Raw genomic sequence first — 23,971 nt, 5'->3', positions numbered from 1 at the left:
GGGAAAGAACATGGCCAAGGTGTAGTCTGGAGAACTTGCGTTTTATCTTAGAAGTGAGGTTTTAATTCTAGGTCTTGGCTATTGAGACGGTGTTTGGAAATGGCAGGATGTCTGGGGTGGAGAGGGAGAGGACTTGGTTGAGACCTCACCTCGAAGAAAAGCAGTAAAAAGAACAGTCAGGAAATACTGATGACTGTACCATCCTACCCCCCATCCAGCCACTGGGACATGGCACCCGGTCTAGACAGGGACCTCCTGGTCTCAGCAGGGTCCCAACCATAAACTAACCTCAAGTCTCAAGGAAACGTAGTCACACCCAGTTCCTGCCAGACTAACAATTCCTGCAGAAGAATGAGCATTTGAGAATGTTTTTTTTTTCCTTCACTAACTCCAGTTACACTTCCAAGGCACTGGGAAGTCTGTCTCTGAGCTGAGGGACCAGGAACGCAACGACTCCAGCTCGTCTGGGGGCAGCATCCCTGGCAAGCAGCATCCACGGGGCCTTTCTGAGAATCTGTCCCCTCCAACCATGAAGACACTCAGACAATACCTCCAGACTAACCAAGCCCTTGCCTGACACCGCTGGTCACGTACTTCCAAGTGTGCAGTGATAATGGCTTTGGTACTCTCTGCTAGTCAGGGCTAGAGCTAAATTTTTGAAAGCCCGAGGCAAACCTATTTGAAGAGGGATTAAGACAAGTATGAAAACGCTTTGTGAAGACCATGCGACAGTTGAAGAGAAATGTCCATTACAGCTGTATACATAGCTGTTACCTTAGAAATCATGCCTGTTCACTTCTGTAGGAATATAAGACACCTTTCCTGTAAAACAGACGCATAAAAGCAAAATAAAGACGTGCTCAAAAAAAACCATTTGATTGGAATCTCTTGGCCAGAATCTTATCCATGAAACCTCGCTGCACACCTACTAAAAAATACACTTTCTTTTTGGGGTGGTTTTCACATAAGCACTGCTGCCCTTTGGGGAAAAAAGCTCCAATTTTTAGTTACAAAATATTTTCTTTAAAGGGGTTTAAAATGGGCTTTGGAGGAAAAGTCTCAGCACTTCTTTTTTTTGTTTCAAATGGGCTTTGGAGGAAAAGTCTCAGCACTTCTTTTTTTGTTGTTAAAGACAAAATTGGACCTTCCCGTACTGGAAAGGGGATGATACAGTTTTATCGACTAAAGAGTTCTCTCTTCCCTACTGACTTCTAAATACAATCAGAAGCTTTTTAACTACCAGCGCCGACTCATCTTAAACAGGAAGCACTTCGAATGCCCTTGAAAGTGTTATGCTATGTGTCAATTATATCTTCAAGCGGTTCTATGAAAAATAGGTTCAAAAATACTTTTTAAATTGAAGTAGGCTGAACGGCGGCATGTCAGTTTCAGGTGTGAACAATGAGGATTCAACAATTCTACGCGTTACTCAGTGTTCGACATGCTAAGTGTCTCCCCGATCCTCTACTTCTTCCCTCCCCGTGCCCACCCACGGAAGAGAGGGGATATCTGCAAGCGATGGGGAACTCAACATCAAAAATAATCGATTTAAAAAACTTAAAGATTCAGAGAGCTTAAACAGACAACTTCCCAAAGACGATGCACAGATGGTAAAGGGACACATGAAAAGATGCTCAGTATCACCTCTCGTCAGGGAACTGCAAATCAAAACCACAAGGAGGTATCACCTTCCATGAGAATGGCTAAAATAAAAAAACCCAAGAAATAACAAGGGCTGGCGAGGACGACGACTTGACAAAAGGGAGCCCTCATGGGCTGTTGGAGGGAATGCAAATTGGTGCAGCCACTGTGGAAAACAGTACGGAGTTTCCTCAACAAATTAAAGTTACCACAAGATGTAGTCATTCCGCTGCTGAGTATCTACCCATAGAAAATGAAAACATGAATTTGGGAAAAAAATACTTTTAAAAAAAGCAGATGTATTTGCTCAAAATGGAATGTGTCTGTAACCTGTAAGAAACTTAGAGGTGTGGAAACAGACACATGCACAGTGTCGTTCCCTGAGGAGCAGAGGTCGAGCCAAAGTGGTAGAAAGGAGACCCAGACACACAGCCCCGGGCCTTGTCTGAGGTACACCACTGCCAACTCTTGAACCTCAGGGATTGCCACGGCCCAGAGTAGGTGGCCTTGGCCCAATATGGTCTCGTTGACCTCTGTACCATACCGGTCTTGAGCTCCCGTCTGCTGGGATGAGTGAGGAGCCCGCCTCGGGACTGCCGGCCTGGGAAACAGCACCCGGGACGGCCCTGGCTGCCCGAGGCTTACAGACAAACCCATCGGTGTGGCTCTGGCACCGGAAATCTTAAATATGTGCTCCTTTAGGATTTTTTAACAAAATATTGTTTTTTTAATAATAAACACTGGGACCGAGAAACCTCCACTTCTAGTACCTAAAACAAATCAGTCTGTTAAGGACTTAAAATAGTGTTTTAAAGAGGCATTTCCCAAGTCTCTATTTATAGCTCTCCAGTAGCTGAGAAAGCAATTAGCCACATTATAACCTCTTAGGCGGTATAACTGGCTTTACTAATTGCATTCTCATTAACACTGTTTTATTTCACTGCTCTTGGTGGGAGGGCTTTAAACATCCCTCTGGCTGGTAGGCTACACGGGAGTCTTCCGGCCCATCCTGCTTAATTATTCATAATGATTTCTTAGTTTCTTATCAGGGGTGCCACACGAAAGAAAAAAGCTAGCAGGTGTCCCATAAATTAAAAATGTTCTAAGTAAAATTATGGATTTACATATGGGATTTGAGATTTATCTACGCTCAGAGAGATGGAAAGTAACACAAGAAATGGGGCACTAACTCCATGCCACAGAGCCTTACATCTCTCGAAGTCTTTATTTTACACACTCTAACACAGAGTTGGAAACATAAACCTCATAAGACTTCTATAAAAACAAAGTTTTAGAGATGACAGGGGCTCAGGGAACAAAACTTCAACAACGCCACCATGACAGGTGCGGCCAGACATGTCCACCTGTCCAGAGAATTTAAAGCACAGGGAGAACCACTCTTTGATGCGTAGCTGCAGTCTGGTCGGGCCCATTTGCAGGTTTATAGGGACCCAGTTTCAAGCTTTGCTTTCTGCCTTCTGGGATGTCCGCAGTGGGCGGATGGCAGAGAGTTCTTAGCCCCCCCCACCCCCCGTTAGGGTCTGATAGACCTGGAAGCCCCTCCCAGCTAACCTTGAATGCTGTGAGGTGCTGGGAGGGGGCTGAAGGTTGGCATCAAGGTCACCGGTTCTTTAGAAAGATTAGTTGGTAAAGGGGAAAGCTAGAGTGTAGCAGGTGGGTAGGGAAGGATTGTTATCTTTTAAGAGTAGATCCCAGACCTACCTTATACTCCTTATTTGGGAATATCCACAGACTTTGGATGTGCATACTCTTTGAACCATCCACCTCACTTCTAAAAATTTACCTGACTGGTGTAATTGCACAAAGATGTATGCAAAGAGCATTTGTTGCGGCATTATTTCAATGAGCAAAACATCAAATGTTTAAAAAAGAGAAGAGACACATGGTCATGTGGGAAGACAGTAAAGGTGTAAGTGGAAAGTCAGAACCGTGTATAATGTGATTCATTTCAGCTGTACCAGTTTGCGTAAATATGCAGAATGGCACCTGATGAAAAGGTGGGCCAAGGAATAGCAGAGAATGCTTTCAAGCTATTTAACTGTTGAATGTATACTGCATTTCTAATAAAAACCCAGTCTCCCCAACCTAAAATGACAGCCCCTGTACAGAAAAGAACTAACACAGCAAGCTTGAGACGATTACCCTTGGAAAGGCCTGCTTGTCAGGCTGACCCCTGGCTAGGTTCTGGGAACTTGGATTTGCGGGGGGAGAGGGGGTTCACCACACTCTGGTAAGAATGGGTCACTGGGTCTGAATGGTTTATGGAAACAATTTGGTTTATGTTGAACACCTGCTTCCTTCTGGGAGTCTGGAATTTCGGGACATGCTAGGTAAAGAGTACCTGTGTAACTGACTCCCAGTAAAAAGGTCTGAGCCTTAGCTCAGACAAGCTGCCCTGGCTGATATATCACATGACCACAAACCAGGCGCCACTGGGCAAGGCCTCCTGCGAGCATGGGCCTGGTTTCCCCTGGACTTTACCCCACTCACTGCTCCGTATCCTTTTGGTCTAAGTCATCACAGCCTCAAGTATTACTATCTGCTGAGATCTGGGGATCGTCTTCTTAAATAATTGAATTTGGGGGTGGCCACGGGAACTCTCAACTAATTTTTTTTTATATACCACCTTCTTGACCTTCATGGCATTACCAAAATTCATAATTAAACTACCTTTTTCACTGGACTGTAAGAACCATGAGGTTAACTATATGTATTCGTTAACACTACGTAACACATAAATACCCACTAAAGGGGGGAAAATGTCAGTTAATAAAAGATGATCTGCTGGAGAGATGCCTCTTACTTTTCAAGATCCCCGAGAGACACTCAAAACAAAAATCAGTACACCGGCAGAACCCAACTCTGTACTTAAATGGAAAGTACCAGACTCTCTCCCTGACACCCACCCCTCACTTGTGCTCCTGAGAGAAACGTGAAGTTTCTCAGCCTCTGAGGCCACTGTGTCACTAACAGGAGGCCACAGGGCTCTGAGCCTCTAAGAAGCAATGGCGCAGCGTGCTCCAGGAGCTGGTGCCACCCACTTCCTCTCTCCCTGTGGCTTGTGCCTCCTCGGTCCCTACCTCCCCTTGCAAAGAATGGAAAAGTTCTATAACCCACCATGGATGACAGTGCCACGACTTGGCAACCTGAGAGGTTAATCTTGCATTGAATTGCAAAGTGAGTTCCACATTCATCCGGATTTCCCTCCAGGAGGACTCACTCCCAGAGGCTGCAGCTCTCCAGAGGACCCTGGGCAGAGGGGTCTACCCTGAGCCGCTTACGTGTCTATACTGGGCTACACTCACCCTTCTGTCCTTGGGTCTGTTTTGCTGGGTGTATTTTCTCCATTCCGGCACCTTGTCCTGTTACATTCATCTGAAGCTTATCACCGAGAGCCATTAATCTGCAATTTCTAGCGTTATCAGGCCCCTGCAGCCAGTTTAGGGGCAGGAGGTCCAGAGAAAGCCTCCCAAACCCTGGAGAGTCCCTTTCTCGGTTTTCTCCAAAGGGCTGCAGCTGGCCCCTGGGAATCGTGGTGCCCAGACTACCCGCTCCCCAGCTGCCGGGCCCTCTCCCCACGCCTCCTCACTTTTCAGTGACCATGTGATTATGAGCTGCTCACAGCCCACGAGGATGTGAGCACCCGCAGGGGAGAACTGGTCTCATCCACCTCTGAGCGATGCTGGCTGGGTGTGGGGCAGGGCCTCACAACGCAGGCACTTACTCTGTGCCTAGGTCAGTCAGGGCCTCGTGTCCTCTGCCGGGAGAATGGACACAGTACTTGCCATCTTTCTGTTACGCTCGTGAGAAGGAAATGAATTCTAGAGATAAACCTGTTTCGGAATGTCAGCTATTAAGTGTCCCTCACAGCCCACCCTCTGTTCCATTGAACTTTTTGCTTATGGGAGGCCCTGTGGGGACCGCACAGAAATGAAGTGCGTGGATAGCAGGATTGGAGGCGTCTGAGTTATCCGCCCACCTTCAGGGAAGAGAGGTGACAAATGACACAACGGTTGCAGGGACGTTTTCCTTGCCACACCTGCTGCGGTCTCCCCTCCTGACGGTCACCTCACTCTGCGTCCCCCGCCCCTCACACGTCCTCCTTTCCCAGTCACCCCATCCTTCACCATCTTCTGCTCTCTCCCCTCCACTGGGCCAGCCTCAACCGTCTTCAAATGGAAATAACCCACAAGCCCCCTCACAGGCGCCCTGCCTGGCATCTCTGCCTTGCCCCATGCTCCAGACAGGGGCCGACACCCCGCACGCCCAGTCCTGCTGGGTCCTGCTGTGGGCGTCCCTGCTCCAGCTCCCCTGCTCTGGTCCCCTTTACCTTGCTGGCCTTCAGGATGTTGATCTGCTCTTCATACACTGTGTCTCTGTTTTTCTCCAGAAAACCATCTGAGAGGTACTCCACCTGGGGCCCCAGAGGGAAACAGAAACAGGGGTCAAGTGCTTCAGCCTGACCGAACACCTCCCACAGCTACCTGAGAACAGGAGACATTTCAGCTCACCCCTCCGTGTTTTCTGACGAGTGGTGAGTAGTTGGTAAACCCACAGTTGTTCCCATTTAAAACGCAGACCCAAGATGTGATCAGGATTTATACAGAGGAAGTTGAGTATTCATTTTGTGGAAAAACATTGTTTTAAAAAAAAACATTTAAAAAAAAACATTGTTTTAAAAAATTCCCATAAGAGGACCTAAGGCCTCCTTTGGGTGTTGAAAGGGCCATCAAATTAGAATCTGCATTTTGGGGGGATGCCTGCGTGGCTCAGTCGGTTAAGCGGCTGCCTTCGGCTCAGGTCATGATCTCAGGGTCCTTAGATCGAGTCCCACATCAGGCTCCTTGTTCCGCAGGGAGCCTGCTTCTCCCTCTGTCTCTACCTGCTACTCTGCCTGCCTGTACTCTCTATTTCTCTGACAAATAAATAAATAAAATCTTTAAAAAAAAAAAAAAAGAATCTGCATTTTGTCTTTGAAGAATTTGAGAGAGCGCACACATGCAAGTGTATGTACAGAGCAGGAGGCAGACAGAAAATCTTAGAGCCCTCGCTGAGCACAGAGTCTGAGGCTGGGCTCCATATCACAGCCCTGAGATCATGACCTGAGCCAAAACCGTGAGTCAGATGCTTAACTGGCTGAGCCACCAAGATGCCCCTGGAGTCTGCATTTTAGGGCGACCCCAGTGACTTATGTGCAGATTACTATCTGGAAAGCAAAGGCTAGGGCAAGCAGAACAGAAATCGATGTAGGAAAATTCTGTGTACACCAGGTGTGGGAAAGGAGCCACCCAAAGAAGAGCGCCATTCTGTTCTCATGCCTTCCTTCTCCCTCCGGGGTAGATTCACGACTGTTTTATGGGCTCCTGTCCTCCCAGGAGAGAGACGCTCAATAAATGTTTGTCAGCCACATGCTGGTGAGCTGCAGTCCCCCCCCCCCCCAGCACCTGGGGCTCTGCCAATGTAATGACAGTTTGATGTATTACAGAGGGGGCTGGGGAAGGAAAGAGAGGGTAGACAAAGACCCTAAGAGTCTCAGGTCACTTGAATTCAAAAGATCCCACATTCTCTTAGCCTTGAGTCCCTGTAGGGTGGGGCTCACAGCACACCCAAGCCCACGAAGAAACTCACCTTGTCAGCAAAGTGGACGACAATGAAGGCCGTGTTGGACATGCGGGGTTTCTGGAAGTGTTGGCTGCCAGAGTGCCGGTCATAGAGCTTCTGGGCCCAATTCTGGTCAGTTCCTTTGGGGACCTGCAGAAACATGTAAGAGGACAGAGTGCTCTGTGAAGAGGAAAAAGCAAGCAGAGAGCTGTGGCAGAGGGAGATGGAGTCCACCAGTAAGTCGATCTCACAGGGGCCAGACCCCAGCTGGACAAGGAAATCAAGTTCTGGCCACGAACGCTTTGGATCCCGCATGGCCTTCTCTCAACACGCCAGATGGGTTGGCTCCAATGGTGTCCCCAGGAATGCACTTAGCCTCAAAGAATCTTCTGGTCGAGATGCTGATAGGCATAGGGGAGCATCAGTTTGGAGCCCGAGGTCGCAGGAGCAGCGTCAGAACAGTTCTGAAGATGTGGCTTCCCCTAGCTGGGCCAGTGGCCCCAGTGTCATGACAGTGCCATGCCCACCCCTAGCGCCACGCTCCCGCTCACTCGGCCCAGTGCCTGCAGCAGGAACGCCCGCCCTCTCTGGCTCATCGAACCACCACTGTCTGGGCTCAGCTCAAGCCCGCCCTCCTCTCTGAAGCCTTCCCTGGCTACTCTTGATCTCACCTGGGAATGCCTCACGATTATGCTCTTACACATACACTAATGCAGTCCATCACTGGGTTTTGTGCATCACTTTGTCGCTACAAACTGTAAGCTTGATGGGCTCAAGGAGGGTGCCTTACTGTTTTTTACCTGCCCCTCAAAGCACTTGGAATTGGGTTTCAGGCACACACTGGGTATTAAGATCTAGTAAATGAGCTATGCAACACTTTCTCCACCATCCTCAAGTTTATATATTTTTTAAAGATTTTGTTTATTTGTCAGAGAGAAAGAACAAGCAGGAGAAGCAGCAGGCAGAGGGGGAAGCAGGCTCCCCGCCGAGCAAGGAGCCTGACTGCGGGACTCGATCCCAGGATCATGATCCGAGCCAAAGGCAGATGCCCTACCAACTGAGCCCCCCAGGTGTCCCAAGTTTAAATTCAGAAGTTTCATGACAGTAAGTGTTCTGGGGCAGCCCCTTTCAGTATCTTCCGGGCTGGCTTCAGAATGGAAACAGCAGCAGGGTGCCTGTGGGGCTCACAGTCGTTAAGTGTCTGTCTTCAGCTCAGGTCATGATCCCAGGGTCCTGGGATCGAGGCCCACATTGGGCTCCCTGCTCGTCAGGAAGCTTGTTTTTCCCTCTCCTACTCTCCCTGCTTGTGTTCTCTCTCTTCCTATGTCTCTCTCTCTGTGAAATAAATAAATAAAATCTTAAAAAAAAAAAGTGAAACAATATCTTGTTTTGTTGAAAATATAACACAGAGTCACTGTAGCCACCATTCGATTGCCCAGGATGATAGGGGGTGGTGTGTCTGCCACTATCATCCCTGAAGGCCACTGTGCACACCCACTCCTCGCTTACAGCTCACAGCTGGGCCTGGCCTCCATTCCTTTACATGGTAAATGTGGGTTGACCCTTACACCAGCCATTTAAAAAGGGTTTTATTTAGTAAACTAACAAAATAAGTGGCATAAGAAAAATGCCTACATGCTTAAGCACAAATTTCTTAGATAGTAAGTAAGCAACCAGATTCTTCTCCATATTCAATTTAGTGTGACCATTATTGGATACCCAGTGCCAAGTGCTGTAGGTAATTCAAGAAAAGAAAACTTTCTCTTGATAAAAGCTATTAATTGTGTTGAGCAGACAAAATACATTGGATTTGGCACTTTTAATACACTGTTTTGGGCGCCTGTGTGGCTCAGGGGGTTAAAGCCTCTGTCTTAAGCTCAGGTCATGGTCCCAAGGTCCTGGAATCGAGCCCCAGATCGGGCTCTCTGCTCAGCAGGGAGCCTGCTTCCTCTTCTCTCTCTGCCTGCCTCTCTGCCTACTTGAGATCTCTGTCAAATAAATAAATAAAATCTTTAAAAAAAAATACACTGTTTTATATTGGTCTTCAAGCATCCTCAGTTTAGAAACACCAGGTACAGGGGAAGGAACAGGTCCGCAGAGCAGGGCTACAGGAGGCGAGGCCGAAGGACAGGAACCCAGTGGATCCACAAGTGGCAGGACTGGGACAGACAGAACAGGAAGGGTAAGATGTGAAGACAAGACTCACTTAGGTCAACAAATTTGCCAGCATCAAAATCATCTTGACTTGACAATGAGAAACCAGACTTCCGTTAGTAGACTGACTCTGTAATCCTACATCTTCCCTAATTCAGCTTGGCATGCATCAGTGACCAAAGCAGGAAAACAACATGTTCACACATTTCTTAACCACCACCCTCAATGAAAAGTAAGGGCCAAGAGAATTAACAATTAAGATTCTCAGATAATACCAAGAGTGAATGCCCATGGCACTTACCATTGATCAGTTTTCTATACATTTTAGATGCATAGACTCATTTAATCATCACAAGATTCCTATCAGCTAGGTACTATGTTTATACAATTTTACAGATGAAGAAATGGACACAGAGAGATTAGGTAACTTGCCCAAGGTCACACAGCTGGGAAGCAGCAGAGCTGGGGTTCAAACTGGGCCAGGTTGACTCCAGAGCAAATGCTTCCCGCTACTGTGCTTTCCTGCCTGACAACAGAGAATCAAAAGCAGCCATGAAGATGGGGTTAGACGGAAGGCACTTATCTCCAAAAATGATTTGAAACAAGCACAGAAGAAAGCAAATCTTATGTTTTGATAAAATCTGGGTTGTGGGATCAGTAGCTCTGGAATGTTCTGAATCAAATCCTTTAGAAAATACTACATGTGGCTTCATGCAAGTGGCCTTCCTCTCTTCTCAAAATAACATGAAGAGCCTGGATCCTAGCTCTGTCCTAATCTACGTGAGGACAGTCCCTCAGAGACCCAGTCCCCCTGACCTGCAGGGTTGGCCACTGGTCAGATCAAAAGTACAGGTTTGAATGCATAGGAAATGTCCAGAATAGACCAATCTTTAAAGACATTAAATAGATGAGAGTCTGCTTTGGGTGGTGGACGGAGTCTGGGTGGTGGGGGTTGGGTAAGTGACTATGGGGGAGGGAAGAGTGACTAGCAGTGGGTTCTGCTACTGGGGCACAACTCTTAACAGACTGCCAACCAGAGGTTGTGTATTTTAAATGAGTGAATTTTATGGTATGTTAATTGCATTTCAATAAAGCTGTTAAAATGCATTAATGCATTTAATGATTTTACTCTTTGTTATTGAAACTATAAAATTTTAAAAAATAAGGAAGAGGGAAGAGGGTGAGTCCTCAGGCTCCCCTAGCCCCTCTCCCCCATCAGCCTGCATTTCAAGCCCAGGGGCTAGGGTGCTCGCTGGCAGCTGGGGGCAGAGACAGGCTCCTTCCTCTGCTCCTGGCTGCCATCCCCAGTGCCGGTTCCAGGATTTTACATTTCCATCTTCACAAAGTGCCCCTCTGTGTGCTCAGCAAAACACTGAGTTGGGCCGAGTCCACAGGTCAACTCCTCTTTCCTTCATCAAGTCCTGCTGGGCACTTAGTACCATTAAAAAAAAAAGTACCGTGCCAAATAAATAAATAAATAAATAACCAACCAACCAACCAACCATCCATCACGTTTACTGAGAGATGCTACCTCTGCAGATGAGGACACTGTGCCCAGATAGAACTGGGAGCTGGCCTCAATGACCCCCATCTTTTCATGGTCTTTGACCTTCCCTGTCGGTAGGACAGCCATTCCCCTGCTTCCTGCCCTCTCCGCCAGCCCCCCGGCTGCCGCCTCCTGCACAGGACTCATAATCATCTTCATGGGGAAGCAGAGGAGCCAACCAAGCAGGACCCGGAAACAGAGCATCCACAAGGCCCCGCCCCCCCACCTCCCGTTGGAGGGAGCGCTTCTCCCCACCAGGGTCCTGTGCACTCACCGGCTGGCCTCCTGCAGCCATGGCCTGGGGAGGGGGGTATCAAACTTGCTGCCTCTGCTGCCTCACCTCATCCTCCCCACGAAGTCGCAGAAGCCAGGCTGCTGCCCGGACAGCTCCCTGACCAAATTCTCTAACCCACAGGCTTGCTGCCAGAGGCAGGGCCCTGTGACCCTCTCTGTGCCCTCCTGCAAGTCTTTTGTCTTCCCCGCCTGGACAAAGGAGAGCAGGATGCCTCCCTGCTCCCCTCTCTCCTGTCTGGCCAGCGACATCCATAAGAAGTGATCACACCTGTCCCTGCCTCCCAGCCCTGCATCCGTAGAGCCTTCAGAGTCCAGTCCAAATGCACTCTCTGGACAGAGCCTCCCATTCTGATCGTTCTCACTTTCCAGTGGCACCTGCCACCACCACGGGGTCTGGACAGGTCGGACCACTTCAAGTTCTCCCAATGTGACACTCCTTTGACCCAGAAGGCCACCTCACTCCCGAATTCTCTTCATCATTAACCCTTTGGGGGCTGCTTCTCCCCACACAGTCACCTCCTCCTGAACGTTCCCACCCTGTCGCCGTGGTGATGACTGCAGCCCTGGCCTGACCCCTTGAGGTGCTGTGTGAAGGGCAGAGACTCGGTGGCAGGAACAAGGGCTTCACTGGGCAGGTGGACGAGCAGAGGTGGGAAGGCCCCTTCACCTCCCTCCCTCTCAGGTTTTGACCTGTTCGCAAACATGCAGGACAAGGAGAGCTCGGGGGCAACAAAGCACGAACCCTTGAGCTTAACACTGAGCGAGCTCTCCTGAGAGCAGGCTGGCCCCAGGTGAGAAGCAGGGGGCCTTCAGGATGCCATCCCTCCACTGCCTCAACAGGGAGTTACGGAAGATCTGCCCTTTGCCAGCTTTTTAGGCCAGGCCCCGAAAACGGAAGAACCCCACTCCCCAGAGCAGAGCCTGCTTCTGGCCTCAGGACTGACCTCGAGTCCCCAGACTGAGTGCCTCTGCGGTGTTACTCGCAAGCACTGCTTCCAGGGGTCAAAGCATCACTTTCAGAAAATTCCTGCTGATGCGAGCACGTCACTTACAAGGAAACACGCTTCAATTGACCTGTCCTATCCCATCAGCCCCAACTCATTGCTCCCCCAGAAGAGGGAGGGCAGGGAATGCCGCTCCAAATATGGCCTATATCGTGCCCCAAAGCAGCCTTAGAGAGCAGTGGGCACGGGAGAGTTTTAAGAGTAGCCTGGAAAGAAATACCAGCTGCAAGCAGACCCCTGTGTCCTCCCCCCTGGTTACTGATGGAGCGGCCTGGGGCAGACGGACCACAGATCCAGGATTGCAAGAAGGCTCTTCCCCCTGAAGGGGCCCTGGGGGACTTCAGTCACTCCGTGAACACCCCTGTGGCTGCAGGCACCCATCACGGGCTCCGGGGGGAGCCACCCCTGTGCTGCTCCTATAAATCCCCCAATTTCTAATTTAAATGCCAGCCCACTGGCTCTGCCTGCCGCTGTGTGTCTTCTCCAGGAAAAGCGATTTCCCAGTGGCCGCTTTTAGAGCAGGAGTCTAATTCTTCATGTGGCTTTGTGTCCTGTCACATGGGGGTCACGGGGCAATCCCATTCTTTCTCATTCTGTGGCGTGTGTCTGAGCGGCAGTGGAGGGGAGGGACGTGGTCTGAGGCAGCTCCGCTGTTCCACAGGATGGTCCCTGAGGGACGCCGTGTCACTGGGGTGCAGCCAGCTCCGGGGGGACTCCCTCCCCCGCTCAGGCTCACAGCCAGTGGTGCTGCCAAAGGGTGCAGCAGGCCCCCAACCCCCGTTTTGTGGAGTTGGGTGTATGACGGTAGGCTCTCCCTACAGCAAAACACACCCTGTCAAGGCACACGAGGCCCGTGAGTTCTGACAAAGGCACCACCTTTCGGTTCACCCACTGCCTGCCCACGTCAGGCTGCACTGAAGCACTTACCTCAGCAGGGAGGGGAGGGGGAAGCTTTCCACCCCGGGGCTTTGTACTCCTCCTTAAAGAGGTGCTTGTCTTGCCCGCCCTGCTCCTCCCCACCCGTGTCCTCAGCCACTACAGAGTTTCACCAAGTCCCGCTGGCAGGAGTGACACCCCTCTCAACACCAGCTGGACCGACCGGAAATCCGGGTTCTCCTCAGACCTGCCCCTCTGAGGAGCCGCGGGCACAGGGAAGCAAGGAGACCTAACAGAACGGCCTCTTTCTGCATCGCCATCACTGACCCCTTCCCTGGATTCTGCTCGGGTCTTGCTCTGTGGCCCTTGGGCTGTGGTCCAAGCCTCTTCCAGCCTGCTCTGGGCCCAGGGGGCCCTGGGCCTTGCCCACAGCCCTTCTGCCCCCCACCCCCACCCCCACCCTCAGAGCACAGTCCTGTTCCTCTCCACCCCTACTGGCCAGTACGGAGAACGCTTCCTCCTCTCCTGAGACCTGACAGACGGCAGGCGCATGACACATTCGGGGATGTAACACATATTCGGATGGCAGGGGCAGAATTCAGGCAGATGCAGTCTTCAGCTGAAATCAACTAATTTTTAAGAATCTGACCCAGTCAGAAGGCTCCACAGAACATGAAGGCAGAGATCATCCACCAAGAGAGTTTCCATTAGCTTCTCAAAGTAAAACAGATTCCGCAGGGAGGCCGCAGGTGGTTTGCACTCGGTAAGGAGACGGCACTGGAAATATGCAAGGCTGCAAAGTGTAGGGGTCTGGGCTGTTTAACACGGCTTGCAGCCTGGGCCTCCTGGTGACCACTCTGCTTTTCTGCTAAGGATCTCCCACCACCCTGGGAATCACCGGCTCACCAGGCCCATAGGACTCCAGTTTCCCCTTACTGGCTTGGCTCCCAGCCTTGTGGACAGAGGTCTAAGGTTTCTGCACCTGTGTTCCTACCACCCTGACTTGACCTTCTTGGAACCTGTTCCCTTGGGTAGTGGCACCTTTCAGATCCTCAAACCATAAGCCAGAGCAAACCCACCTCTATCGGTCTTTGTCTGCTAACCGAAGATAAATCACTGGAAATCAATTAGGCAGCTGCTTGATCTAGAGAATCTGTCATCCTGAAGCCTTAGGCGTTTTTCTAGGTGTGTGTACCCAGCAAAGGAGAGACCATGCCCCAGGGCTTTACGTCAGAGCTGCGCATCAAGAATTGCTGGGTAGAGCCACGCAAGGTAAACCACCCACTTCAAGGGCCTTCGCAGAGCCCATGGGTCTTAACCTTCACCCCAGGAGGGCCCTGAAGAGCTGGAGTCCTGGAGCCAGGGCCTGGGGTGGACACAAGGACACGGTGGTGCCTTCGGGGTTGGAGTGTGGGGCAGGAGGAGAAGGTTACGAACAGGAGCACACACCACACTGGAGGAGGGGAGGAGGGTCCCACTGAGCTTGAAGTGGGAGGGTCCCACTGAGCTGTTGGCAGTGGACGCTGAACCCAAGTGAGTGAATGGTGAACAAAGGGCTGGGGGAGGGGAGGAATGACACTTAAGAGTTGGCGCCATGACTTTGGTCATCGAGCCAGTGGCACTCCACGCAGGAACAAGTGTCCTATCAGCTTCACCGCTACCTCCCAAGCTGAGCAGGCCCAGGCACACACCTTACACACTGAGGAATCAGCCCTGCCCAGAGCTGACGTGGGGCAAAGCCCACAGCTCAGAAGAAATGCTGCAAACCATTAGGAGTGAAGATGTGTGAGCTGTGGACTTTGGCATATCTCCCTCCATCTTCCACAATTCCATCAACTACTCCTTTTCATTGTCAGAGACAATGACACTGGGAGCACCCTCCCGGAAGGGAGCTATCTGCCTCCTCTAAACCATCCAGCCATGCCCAATCCTTCACAGGCAAGATGTGGGAGGCCAGGGAGTAAAGGAAACCAGGTATTTTCCTTGCTATCCCAAGAATTGTGTGTTTCTACACATTTGGATGAGAGTTTCCACTGCTCAAGGAATGTTACCCTTTTATCAGCACCCATTGAACTGGGTGAAATTCTGAAGATCATCAGATCCAAACCTTCTAATCCACAAAGCAGGAAACCAAAGGCCAAAGCAGTTAGGTGATCAATAAGACCCAGATTCTTGGTGCACCTAGGTGGCTAAGTTAGTTAAATGTCTGCCTTTGGCTCAGATCATGGTCTTGGGGTCCTAGGATCAAGCCCTGCATTGAGCTCCCTGCTTAATAGGGAGCCTGCTTCTCCCTGTGCCCCTATGCCCCCGCTCAAGCTCCCATACATACAATACATACACACATATGTACATAAATTAAAAATAAAATAAAACCCAGATCCTCCTAAACCACATTTTCAAGGCTGCCTGTCTTTGCCCTTGCTGGCCACTCACGACATTGCTGTCCTACCAAGTAAAAGCCACGAAAAGCTGGATGGGGGACCTATGGACCTCACCTGCCACCAAGCTTGCAGCTCCATCACTCATAATGCATCTGGCCTGACAAACATGCCCCTGGGCTCTTGGCCTTCACTCTCAGAGGATGTCTGGTCTGTCTAGATGTGAGGGTCCTTCTCTCAGCGCCTAGAATATCGGGGGCACCAAATCCATACCACCATTCTATGGTGCCAAACCATACCATCCAGTCTCTGCTAAGAGAGGTACACATTCACCTACACAGTTAGCTTCTAGCGTGTAGAGTGGACATCAAGGCTTCTCTCACCACCTTACAGGTGGGCTAAGTGCCCATGAAATCCCCACTCTGAGACCTCACACACTCCCTGCAGCACAGAGTATGGGCTCTGGCAACCCCCACCCCCACCCACCTCCATCAAACTAACACAATGAGCATGTCATCAGTCTTACCTTACACTCTTCATCCAGCAGATCCAAGATGCCCAGCTTGGCTTCTATGAGGTCAATACAAGGTTGGTTATCATAAAAGTCAATCAAAGTCCAAGGTATCTGCTCCTTCATATACTCTTCTTGCTCTAGTTTGAATACATGCTAGGGTAGGTAAAAGGTCAAGGTTAGTGAGCTGCAGGCACATCCCAACATTCATCTACCCTGAGCTTCAACCACGTGAGCTTGGAGTCCCAGAGAAGGGGTCATGGATGTATACCCATCAGAAAAGGTTTGAGCACTAAGTCACAGTCATGACTGCAGAAAAGGAGCTCAGTTGGGTGATCCCCATTCCCACGTGAACCCTTCTCTAGAATATTCTAGTAATCAACTGGCTTGCAATCCAGCAAATACCCCAGAAGCCTAGAATCAGGAGGTGGGAGAGTCAAAACCAAGGGAAGGATCATTTACCTTCTCAACCCAGTTGCCCCATTCTCCTGAGCAGCAGGGAATGCCTTCCCAAAGCTGGGGCACCCCCTACCCAAGACACTAAGAGAAGGCTGGGGCAGAGCTAGAGCCCACTGGCCCTGGATGGAAGAGAAGTGCCCCAGGCTGCTGCTCCCATGGCGAGAGGTCCCCCCACCCGACACCCCGGGTCCAGGAGCCGAGCCTACCGAGTTGAACTGCTGCTGCAACTTCTCGTTTGCATAGTTGATACAGAACTGCTCAAAGCTGTTGACCTCAAATGTCTCAAACCTGCAGAATGGAAAGGGAGGACAAAGGGGCATTCGTCTTACCCAAGGAATCACTGGGACTTCCAATAGGCTACTCTCCTCTCCTCTCTCCCCCCATCCAGCTCCATCCTCAACTCCAGCACAGAAGTCCCTCACAAGCCTGGGAGGGGGGCTTTCCGCCCAGAGGGGGGTGCCTTTTTCCAATTCACACAACAGCCCCTCACGGGCTGGCAGGGGTCCCCACCGAACACAAATAAATCGCAATTTAACCAATCCCCTATTAGGCAACGTTTTGTTTCTTTTCCTGATTTTTAGCTGCTATCAATGCTGGGGCAAATGTTGTATATGCATCTTTCATGGTTCTTTCTGTAGGATGCAACCATCTTAGCAGAATCACCGTGTCGGAATATGGTTTCTTTTTTTTTTTTTAATTATTTTAAAAGATTTTATTTATTTGAGAGAGAGAGAGAGAGAGAAGAATATGGTTTCTTAAAAGGTAGAAGAAAATTAACTTCCAGAAAGGTGGAACCAACTCATGCTATCACCCCTCAACCACCCCAGCCTCCCATGCATCCAACTGTCCAGCTGTCCTGGTACTGATTAAAGTTTTTTTTTTTTAAATTCATTTCCATGAAGTTCAAGTTTACACACGATTCGAAGACAATCAGATGTGCAGCTTAAAACTAGCAGGAGGATGGAGAACAGCTGATTTGGGGGAAGCTGTGCAAGACCAGAGGCAGGAAGTCAGTAAGGCAATTATTACTGCAGTAATGATCCCAAAAGACCAATCGGGGCATGACTTAAGCTGGTAGTGACCGAGTAATGATAAAGAATCAAAAGACACTAAGGGAGAGACAAATGAAAGGGCTTCAAGTGACCAATGGGGCACGGAGGCAAGATTCACCCCCACAACCAAACGGACATGGTAAAGCTCGCCAGGCCAGAACAGTCTAGCAGAATCAGCAGCATTAGCTACAAATGAGTGGGGCCATCTTGCACACTGGGTAGCGTCATCAGGCTTAGGCAGTGGCGGGGCAGAAATGTAGGAGGAAGAGGAGCCGTTTTCTCATTCACACCACTGGCTGAGTGAGCGCTCAGCCCCAAATGCTCCAGGAGCTCCTCCTCACTCCATGCCCACAAGGACTCCATGCTACAAGTGGAAGAAATGAAGGCAGGAAAGATGAAATCATCTGGTCCAAATCAGAGTCCGTATGCAGAAGAGCCAGTATGTGAACCCAGGTAGTGATTTCTGAGGCCCCATTCTTAGTTTAAGAAAAGTTTCACTAAGAAAAGGAGGGAAAGACTGGGGAAGGGCAGTGGACAAGGATACTTCCCAGAACAGGAGTGGGAGTTATCAACAAGGGACATGGGGTGGGGGGTGCACAGGCTTCAGCCTTCCCATAACCTTACACTTTTACCCCCTCATTCTTCAGTATACACAAGTTTCTTAATCTTATATAAAATTATGCCAGCCTTCCCCAATAGACTGTACTCCCTAATTACCACTCCCAATTAGAAATGTCAGGGTTGTAGGCTGGTGGTATTGGAGAGGCAGCACCCAAGAGAGAATAAATCCATCAGACAGCCAACAGGGCCACATCGGGGCCCAGAAAACATCAGGCTTCTCACATCCACCTTCCCCACCCAAAATATAAAACATGGAGAAGTGGAAAGTCCTTTTGAGATCAAAGGAGTCAACTGTTTGGAGACAACCATATTAAAATACAGCCTTCGGTCATGCCCACATAGGAGAAATAATTGTAAGTTAATCAAAGAAGACCAAGGATGGGAGTTGCACTCCCGGCCGTGTGGGGGTGAAGGGGTTCCAGTTCTCCTGCTGCCCTGGGGCCCCTCAGTCCAGGGGATGGCCCCAGACATGGAGTTCTGTCACTTAGAACCTCATTTCCTCCCCCGTCGCAACCGTACCCCAAGACAGGCTGCTGACACTGTCAATCCCCCAGAGGAAACTTAATTAATAAAACCTACACGGAAGATAAAGGAGCCGCCCTAGCAAATGGCCAGAAAATAGCGATCGGGTGTACATGCAGGGCTAACTGAGCTCCACAGAGAAAGGATTTAAGTATCTCCCACTTGTCATTTGTTAAAGGTTTATGTTGGTAGCACTCCACCAAGAACATTCTCATTAATTTGAGATGGCCTAAAATTAGCTCATAATTCCCCTATTTCTAAGATATGATCTGGTAACAATTCCTCTGCCATCTAGTGTAATTACTGTAATGTCTGCTGTAAGGCCAGAGATGAATGCAGGGTCTGGGTAGCTTGGAAAACGTCTAAGAAAACTGACCTCAGAAAGCCTCAGCCAGGGAGACAGGGCCACTTCTCTACAATAGGAGTCTATCTGTAGCAATTCTTCCCATCAACAGAGATGATTTTTTAAAATAAACACAATGGATCAATTTATAGTTCACAGCATTAAACTGTCACAAAGAAATTTATATCCTAGAGGGAATTGGATTTCTCCTGTATAATCAATGTTGAGAATAGTTAGACCAGAATCCTTGGGTGGGAGGAAGGTCAGAATGCAGAATAAGACTTGATGCTGAGACCCAAGGTCTGAATTCATGGTGGTACAACCATCCCCCCACCTTCACTAGCCTCCTCTTCCTGAAACGTAGAAGAGCACAGAATTTCCTTCTGGTTCTGCTCCAATTTCAGGGTGTGGTAAGGGCCACAGAGGTCTCTAAAAATAAGGTAGTGTCTGCTGGAAAGTGAAACCACAATGAAAGGACATCCACCAAGCCCTCTGAGTTCATTACTAACCTCCACAAGCCCCTTGGTTCAGAGCAGAGGCCAGGCAGGGCTTTCAAGGCCAGGGAAGACTTCTTTCCCTGGAACGTGGCTCAAACGAACCCAACTTCTTATCTCAGTCTTCTTTCTTTTTACCAAGATCTCGCTCTAGCCTTCTAACAAAGGTTAAAGGAAAAAATATGCATTGTTGGTTGGATATAGAGAGAGGGCTGTCACCCAGGGAATGGTTATTAAAAGTTAGACAAGTCCCCTCAAGGTCTTCAAGGTCTCTTTTCCTCCTGAACCCCAGGAAACCTCACAAGGGCACCCTGTGGTCTGTTCACGACGCCAACTCCTCTGATCTCTTTACTCAACCATCTTGGGATGCTGGCTCTACCCTAGAACACCAGGACTTGAACTCTGTTCCTGTGCTTCTCTGGGCCTACATGTCCCCACACAGGATTTGGCCTTCAGGGAAGGCGCAGTACTAGGCACTGCTCACATCCCAAGGCCAAGAACAGTTATTCTTCTGGAGGACCTACGTCCCAAGTCCACTTACTTCGCAGTGTGCTCCAATTCCCTGCTCCTCTATGTGCAAGGAACCTCAGTGCGGGACAGAAAAATGCCCACTGTATGGAAACCCTCTCCCAACCCATCAGTCAACTGCCTCAAGGATTGCAAGGTCTGCAAAAGAGCTCTCAGGAAGACCACAGGAATCTAGTATACGCAGCCTTCCAAGAGATTTGATGCATTTATAGGACTTGAATGGCGGGTGAACTCAGAGGGGTGACGGCAAGGTCAGAGAGAACTGTGACTTTATCTGAACCTTAAGAGTATGAATGTGTGTCTGCCTCTAGGCACAAGCCCAAGAGCTGTGTAAGAGAAATTCTGGAAGGTTGAGATGGACTTTAGAGCAATCTGAGTTACAAGGTTCTCCTGGGAGACTCAAAGATTCCAAGGCAAACCCAATGGCTTCAGGGATCTGTTAGATCTGACAATACTGGGGCCAGCCATGCATGTTTACCCTGAGGATGACATGCCCAGGGATTTCCTGAGCTGACCACGTCTGGTCCACTGTTTATAGGCTTGAAGGAAAAGGCCACTGGCTTTTCCCCCTCCATTCACCATGAACCCTTTTCATCAAAGAGGAGCTAGGTAGTCTTCTCTGAATAACTAAATTGGAACTGTAAGACCAACTCCAAGAAAATAAAACATCCGTTAAAATGAAGGCAAACATTGGACCTAAGAAGTTTACTTTAAATAGATCATTAAAGGCAACTTATGTTGGAAGTATTTGCAAATTATATTTCTGATACGGAGTTAATATCCAGAATATACAAAGAGCTCTTACAACTCAACAACAAAAACCAAATAACTCAAAAAATAGGTGAAGGCCTTGAACATTTTTCCAAAGACAATATATGAAATATGACCAACATCACTAAATATTAGAGAAATGCAAATCAAAACCACGAGGAGAGATTACTTCATACCTATCAGGAGAGCTATGACCAAAAAACCTCAAAATAACAATCGTCGTCAAGGATGTGGAGAAACCAAAACCCTTGTGTGCTATTGACAGGAATGCAAAATGGTATGGTCACTATGGAAAACAATCTGTAGGTTCCTCAAAAAATTAAAAATAGAATTGTCATATGATCCAGCAACCCCACTTCAGGGCATATGTTGAAAAGAATTAGAAGAGATACTTGCGCACCCTCGTTCCCTGAAGCATTGTTCCCAACAGCCCGTGGCTAAAAGAAGCCAGAACATCCATCAGCAGAAGAGTGGGTAAACAAAAGGTGGTGTGTACACACACTAGAGCGTTACTCAGCTTTAAGAAAGGAAATTCTGTCACGGGCTGCAACATGGGGGAGTCTTAAGGACACTGAGCTAACTCACAGAAGCCAGTCACATAAAGACAAATGTTGTACGATTCCCCTTACATAGGCATCCAACATAGCCCTAACTCACAGAAACAGTGTAGAGTGGTGGTTTCCAGGGAAAAATGGGAGCTGCTCAATGGGTGTAAAGTTTTAGGCTTCCACCATGAAAGTGCTCCAGAGTTCTGTTGTATAACAATGTGAGTATACCTACCACCACTAAACCGTACATTTAAAAATGGTTAAGATGGCAGGGGCCGGGAGGTGGGTGTACCTGGGTGGCTTAGCCGGTTAAGCGACTGTCTGCCTTTGGCTCAGGTCATGATCTCAGGGTCTTTGGGGTGGAGCCCCGCGTCAGGCCCCCTGCTCAGCGGCAAGTCTGTTTCTCCCTCTCGCTCTGCCCCTGCTCCCATGCACATTCTCTCTCTCTCAAACAAATAAAATCTTAAAAAAAAAAAAATGGTTAGGATGCTAAGTTTTATGTTAGGTGCTTTTCGAGCTACAGTTTTAAAAAATTATTTTAAAAAACTGGTATTATTAAAAAGCACTGAGTAGAGATGGGTGCTAGTTTAAAGTCAGGAAATATCACAAGAAACAGAAAATAATGTGAGAGCTGAGGACCGAAAATCCCAGCAAGCATAAAAAATGACTTCTCGAACACTGAAAAGAAATAAAATACAATTAAAAAAAAAAGAAAGAAAGATAAATCCCAGCAAACCCACTTCCTTCCTCCTGGGTCCTGCCTGCTCCTCTCCACTGGCCCCCCCCACCCCTGCACCCTCTCTTCCACTGTCCCTCTGCATGATGCACACCTCTCCTCCTCCCTCCACAGGTCTCCTAGTACAACTGTCCATGTCAAGAACGGGCCAGCCCCTGGATGCATGGGGTGGCTCAGTGGGTTAAGCCTCTGCCTTCGGCTCAGGTCATGATCCCAGGGTCCTGGGATTGAGCCCCACATCGGGCTCTCTGCTCAGCGGGGAGCCTGCTTCCCCTTCCTCTCTGCCTGCCTCTCTGCCGACTTGTGATCTCTGTCAAATAAATAAATAAATAAAATCTTAAAAAAAAAAAAAAAAGAAAAGAGCGGGCTGGCCGCAGCCAAAGCACCTGCCACCCTAGCATGTCGAAGGCTCAAATCAAAGACAAATAACTAACTGCCTTTTTCCCAAATTGAAAATTGAAGCCATCCATTTCTTTTTGCCGTGAGGAGGGGAGAGGAATGAAGGATTACAGTTACAATTCCTCGAGCCTGGAGAGGCAGGCGCTGGTTAATGTAACATGAAAAGGAAAGCCCGGCCACAAGCTGCCTGGCTCTGTCCTATTCATTTCCATCCCCTGCTTGGTAAGAAACACCCACAGGCAGGGAGGCTGCCACGTCACGGACCCTCACTGAAGGGACAAGCTGGGCTCGGGTTGGCTAAACTGCTGCATGGGAACTGCTTGCTTTGCACTTTTCGGAGCTGAGGCAGGGGAGCAAGCTGCGGGGGGGGTGGGGGGAAGCCATCCCTCTTGCCAGGGCACTGGGGGCCTGGGGAACCTGGGGACCTGGCCTCTGAGCAGCGGCTCCCCACCGTTGTGCCCTTTATGTCGGGGTTGACAGCCTTTCCTACCATCCAGACCACCAGTCAGAACACCGTGTTAGTGGCGGGGTGCCTACATATGATGCTGGTCATTGCACTGTTTTCTTACCTACAAAGAAAGGAGTATTCGCTCTGGCAGCAGATTCTGTAGTAACATTTTAAACATTTATGGAAAATTCTGGAGCAGCTCACCCACCCTACGAACACTTTTCTGGTGTTTCCAGAAGGAGTTTGACTGGTGAGCCAATAACTCCCTGAACAGGGGCTACAGTTCATCTGGGGACAGTTACCCCACTAATTACTAATTAGTGTCTCCCTGTCGGGGAGGGGGTGGCAATCCCACTCTCATTGGCTAGCTTCGCACATTTCTAACCTGATTAAGAGGGAGATAATTCCTTATTCCTTTCTTCTTAACGAACGGGGCTTAATATATTCAGAAGCACATCCCCACCATCCTTCGCATTCTTTCTCGCTTCCACATGCCGCCGTTTTTGCTCACCGATGACAAGAAAGAAGATAATCAAAGACTTTAGGTCATCCCAAGGGCATCTTCTACATGCACCACGTCTCCCCCCGCCTAGGGCTGAGACACAATGAGGCCATGGAGAGATGCTCTCTCCCTCTCCAGCGTTTGGTGGTCAGGGATTTGGATAGAAAACTCAAAAAATAAAAAAAAATCATGCTGGACTTTTCTGAAGTCATGGAGGATGATTGTCCTTAGAATCACTTCCCCTAGGTACATTAGGAACGAAGCATAAAGACAGGAATCAGTTTGGCGGTTGGGGGGGGGGGGTGTTGGAGAAGACGACCGGTGGAAGACTGTCAGGTGTGACGTCCGACCCAGAGAACGGGGGGACGGCCACATTAAAAAAAAGATCCAGCGGCTTTCTGTAAGATATCTGAAAGTCCATCGAAAAGGAGACAGATATCAGGATTGCAAAAGGGAGAGGACAGTAAACAGCTCCATTCAAGGTCAGCCCAGACTCCCATCCATCAGTCATTTCCTTCCAGA

At 49.1% G+C, this 23,971-nt stretch overlaps 1 protein-coding gene across 3 annotated transcripts in view; it reads right to left on the bottom strand.

Annotated features, from left to right (window-relative positions):
- Window positions 1-23,971, bottom strand: part of MYO5B (myosin VB) — a 342,993-nt gene that overhangs the window by 97,632 nt on the left and 221,390 nt on the right. For all 3 annotated transcript variants that reach the window (XM_082699234.1, XM_082699233.1, XM_082699232.1), the window contains exons 11-14: window positions 16,692-16,773; window positions 16,042-16,182; window positions 7,291-7,413; window positions 5,993-6,076 (exon numbers count right to left, since the gene is read on the bottom strand). In XM_082699234.1, the coding sequence (XP_082555360.1) occupies window positions 5,993-6,076; window positions 7,291-7,413; window positions 16,042-16,182; window positions 16,692-16,773 (430 nt within the window). The remainder of the gene's footprint in view (window positions 1-5,992; window positions 6,077-7,290; window positions 7,414-16,041; window positions 16,183-16,691; window positions 16,774-23,971) is intronic.

This window comes from Mustela nivalis (assembly GCF_964662115.1).
Source record: "Mustela nivalis genome assembly, chromosome: 14".
NCBI lineage: Eukaryota > Metazoa > Chordata > Mammalia > Carnivora > Mustelidae > Mustela > Mustela nivalis.
Note: the sequence above shows the minus strand (reverse complement) of the source record. Positions and strands in the feature narration are given on the sequence as shown.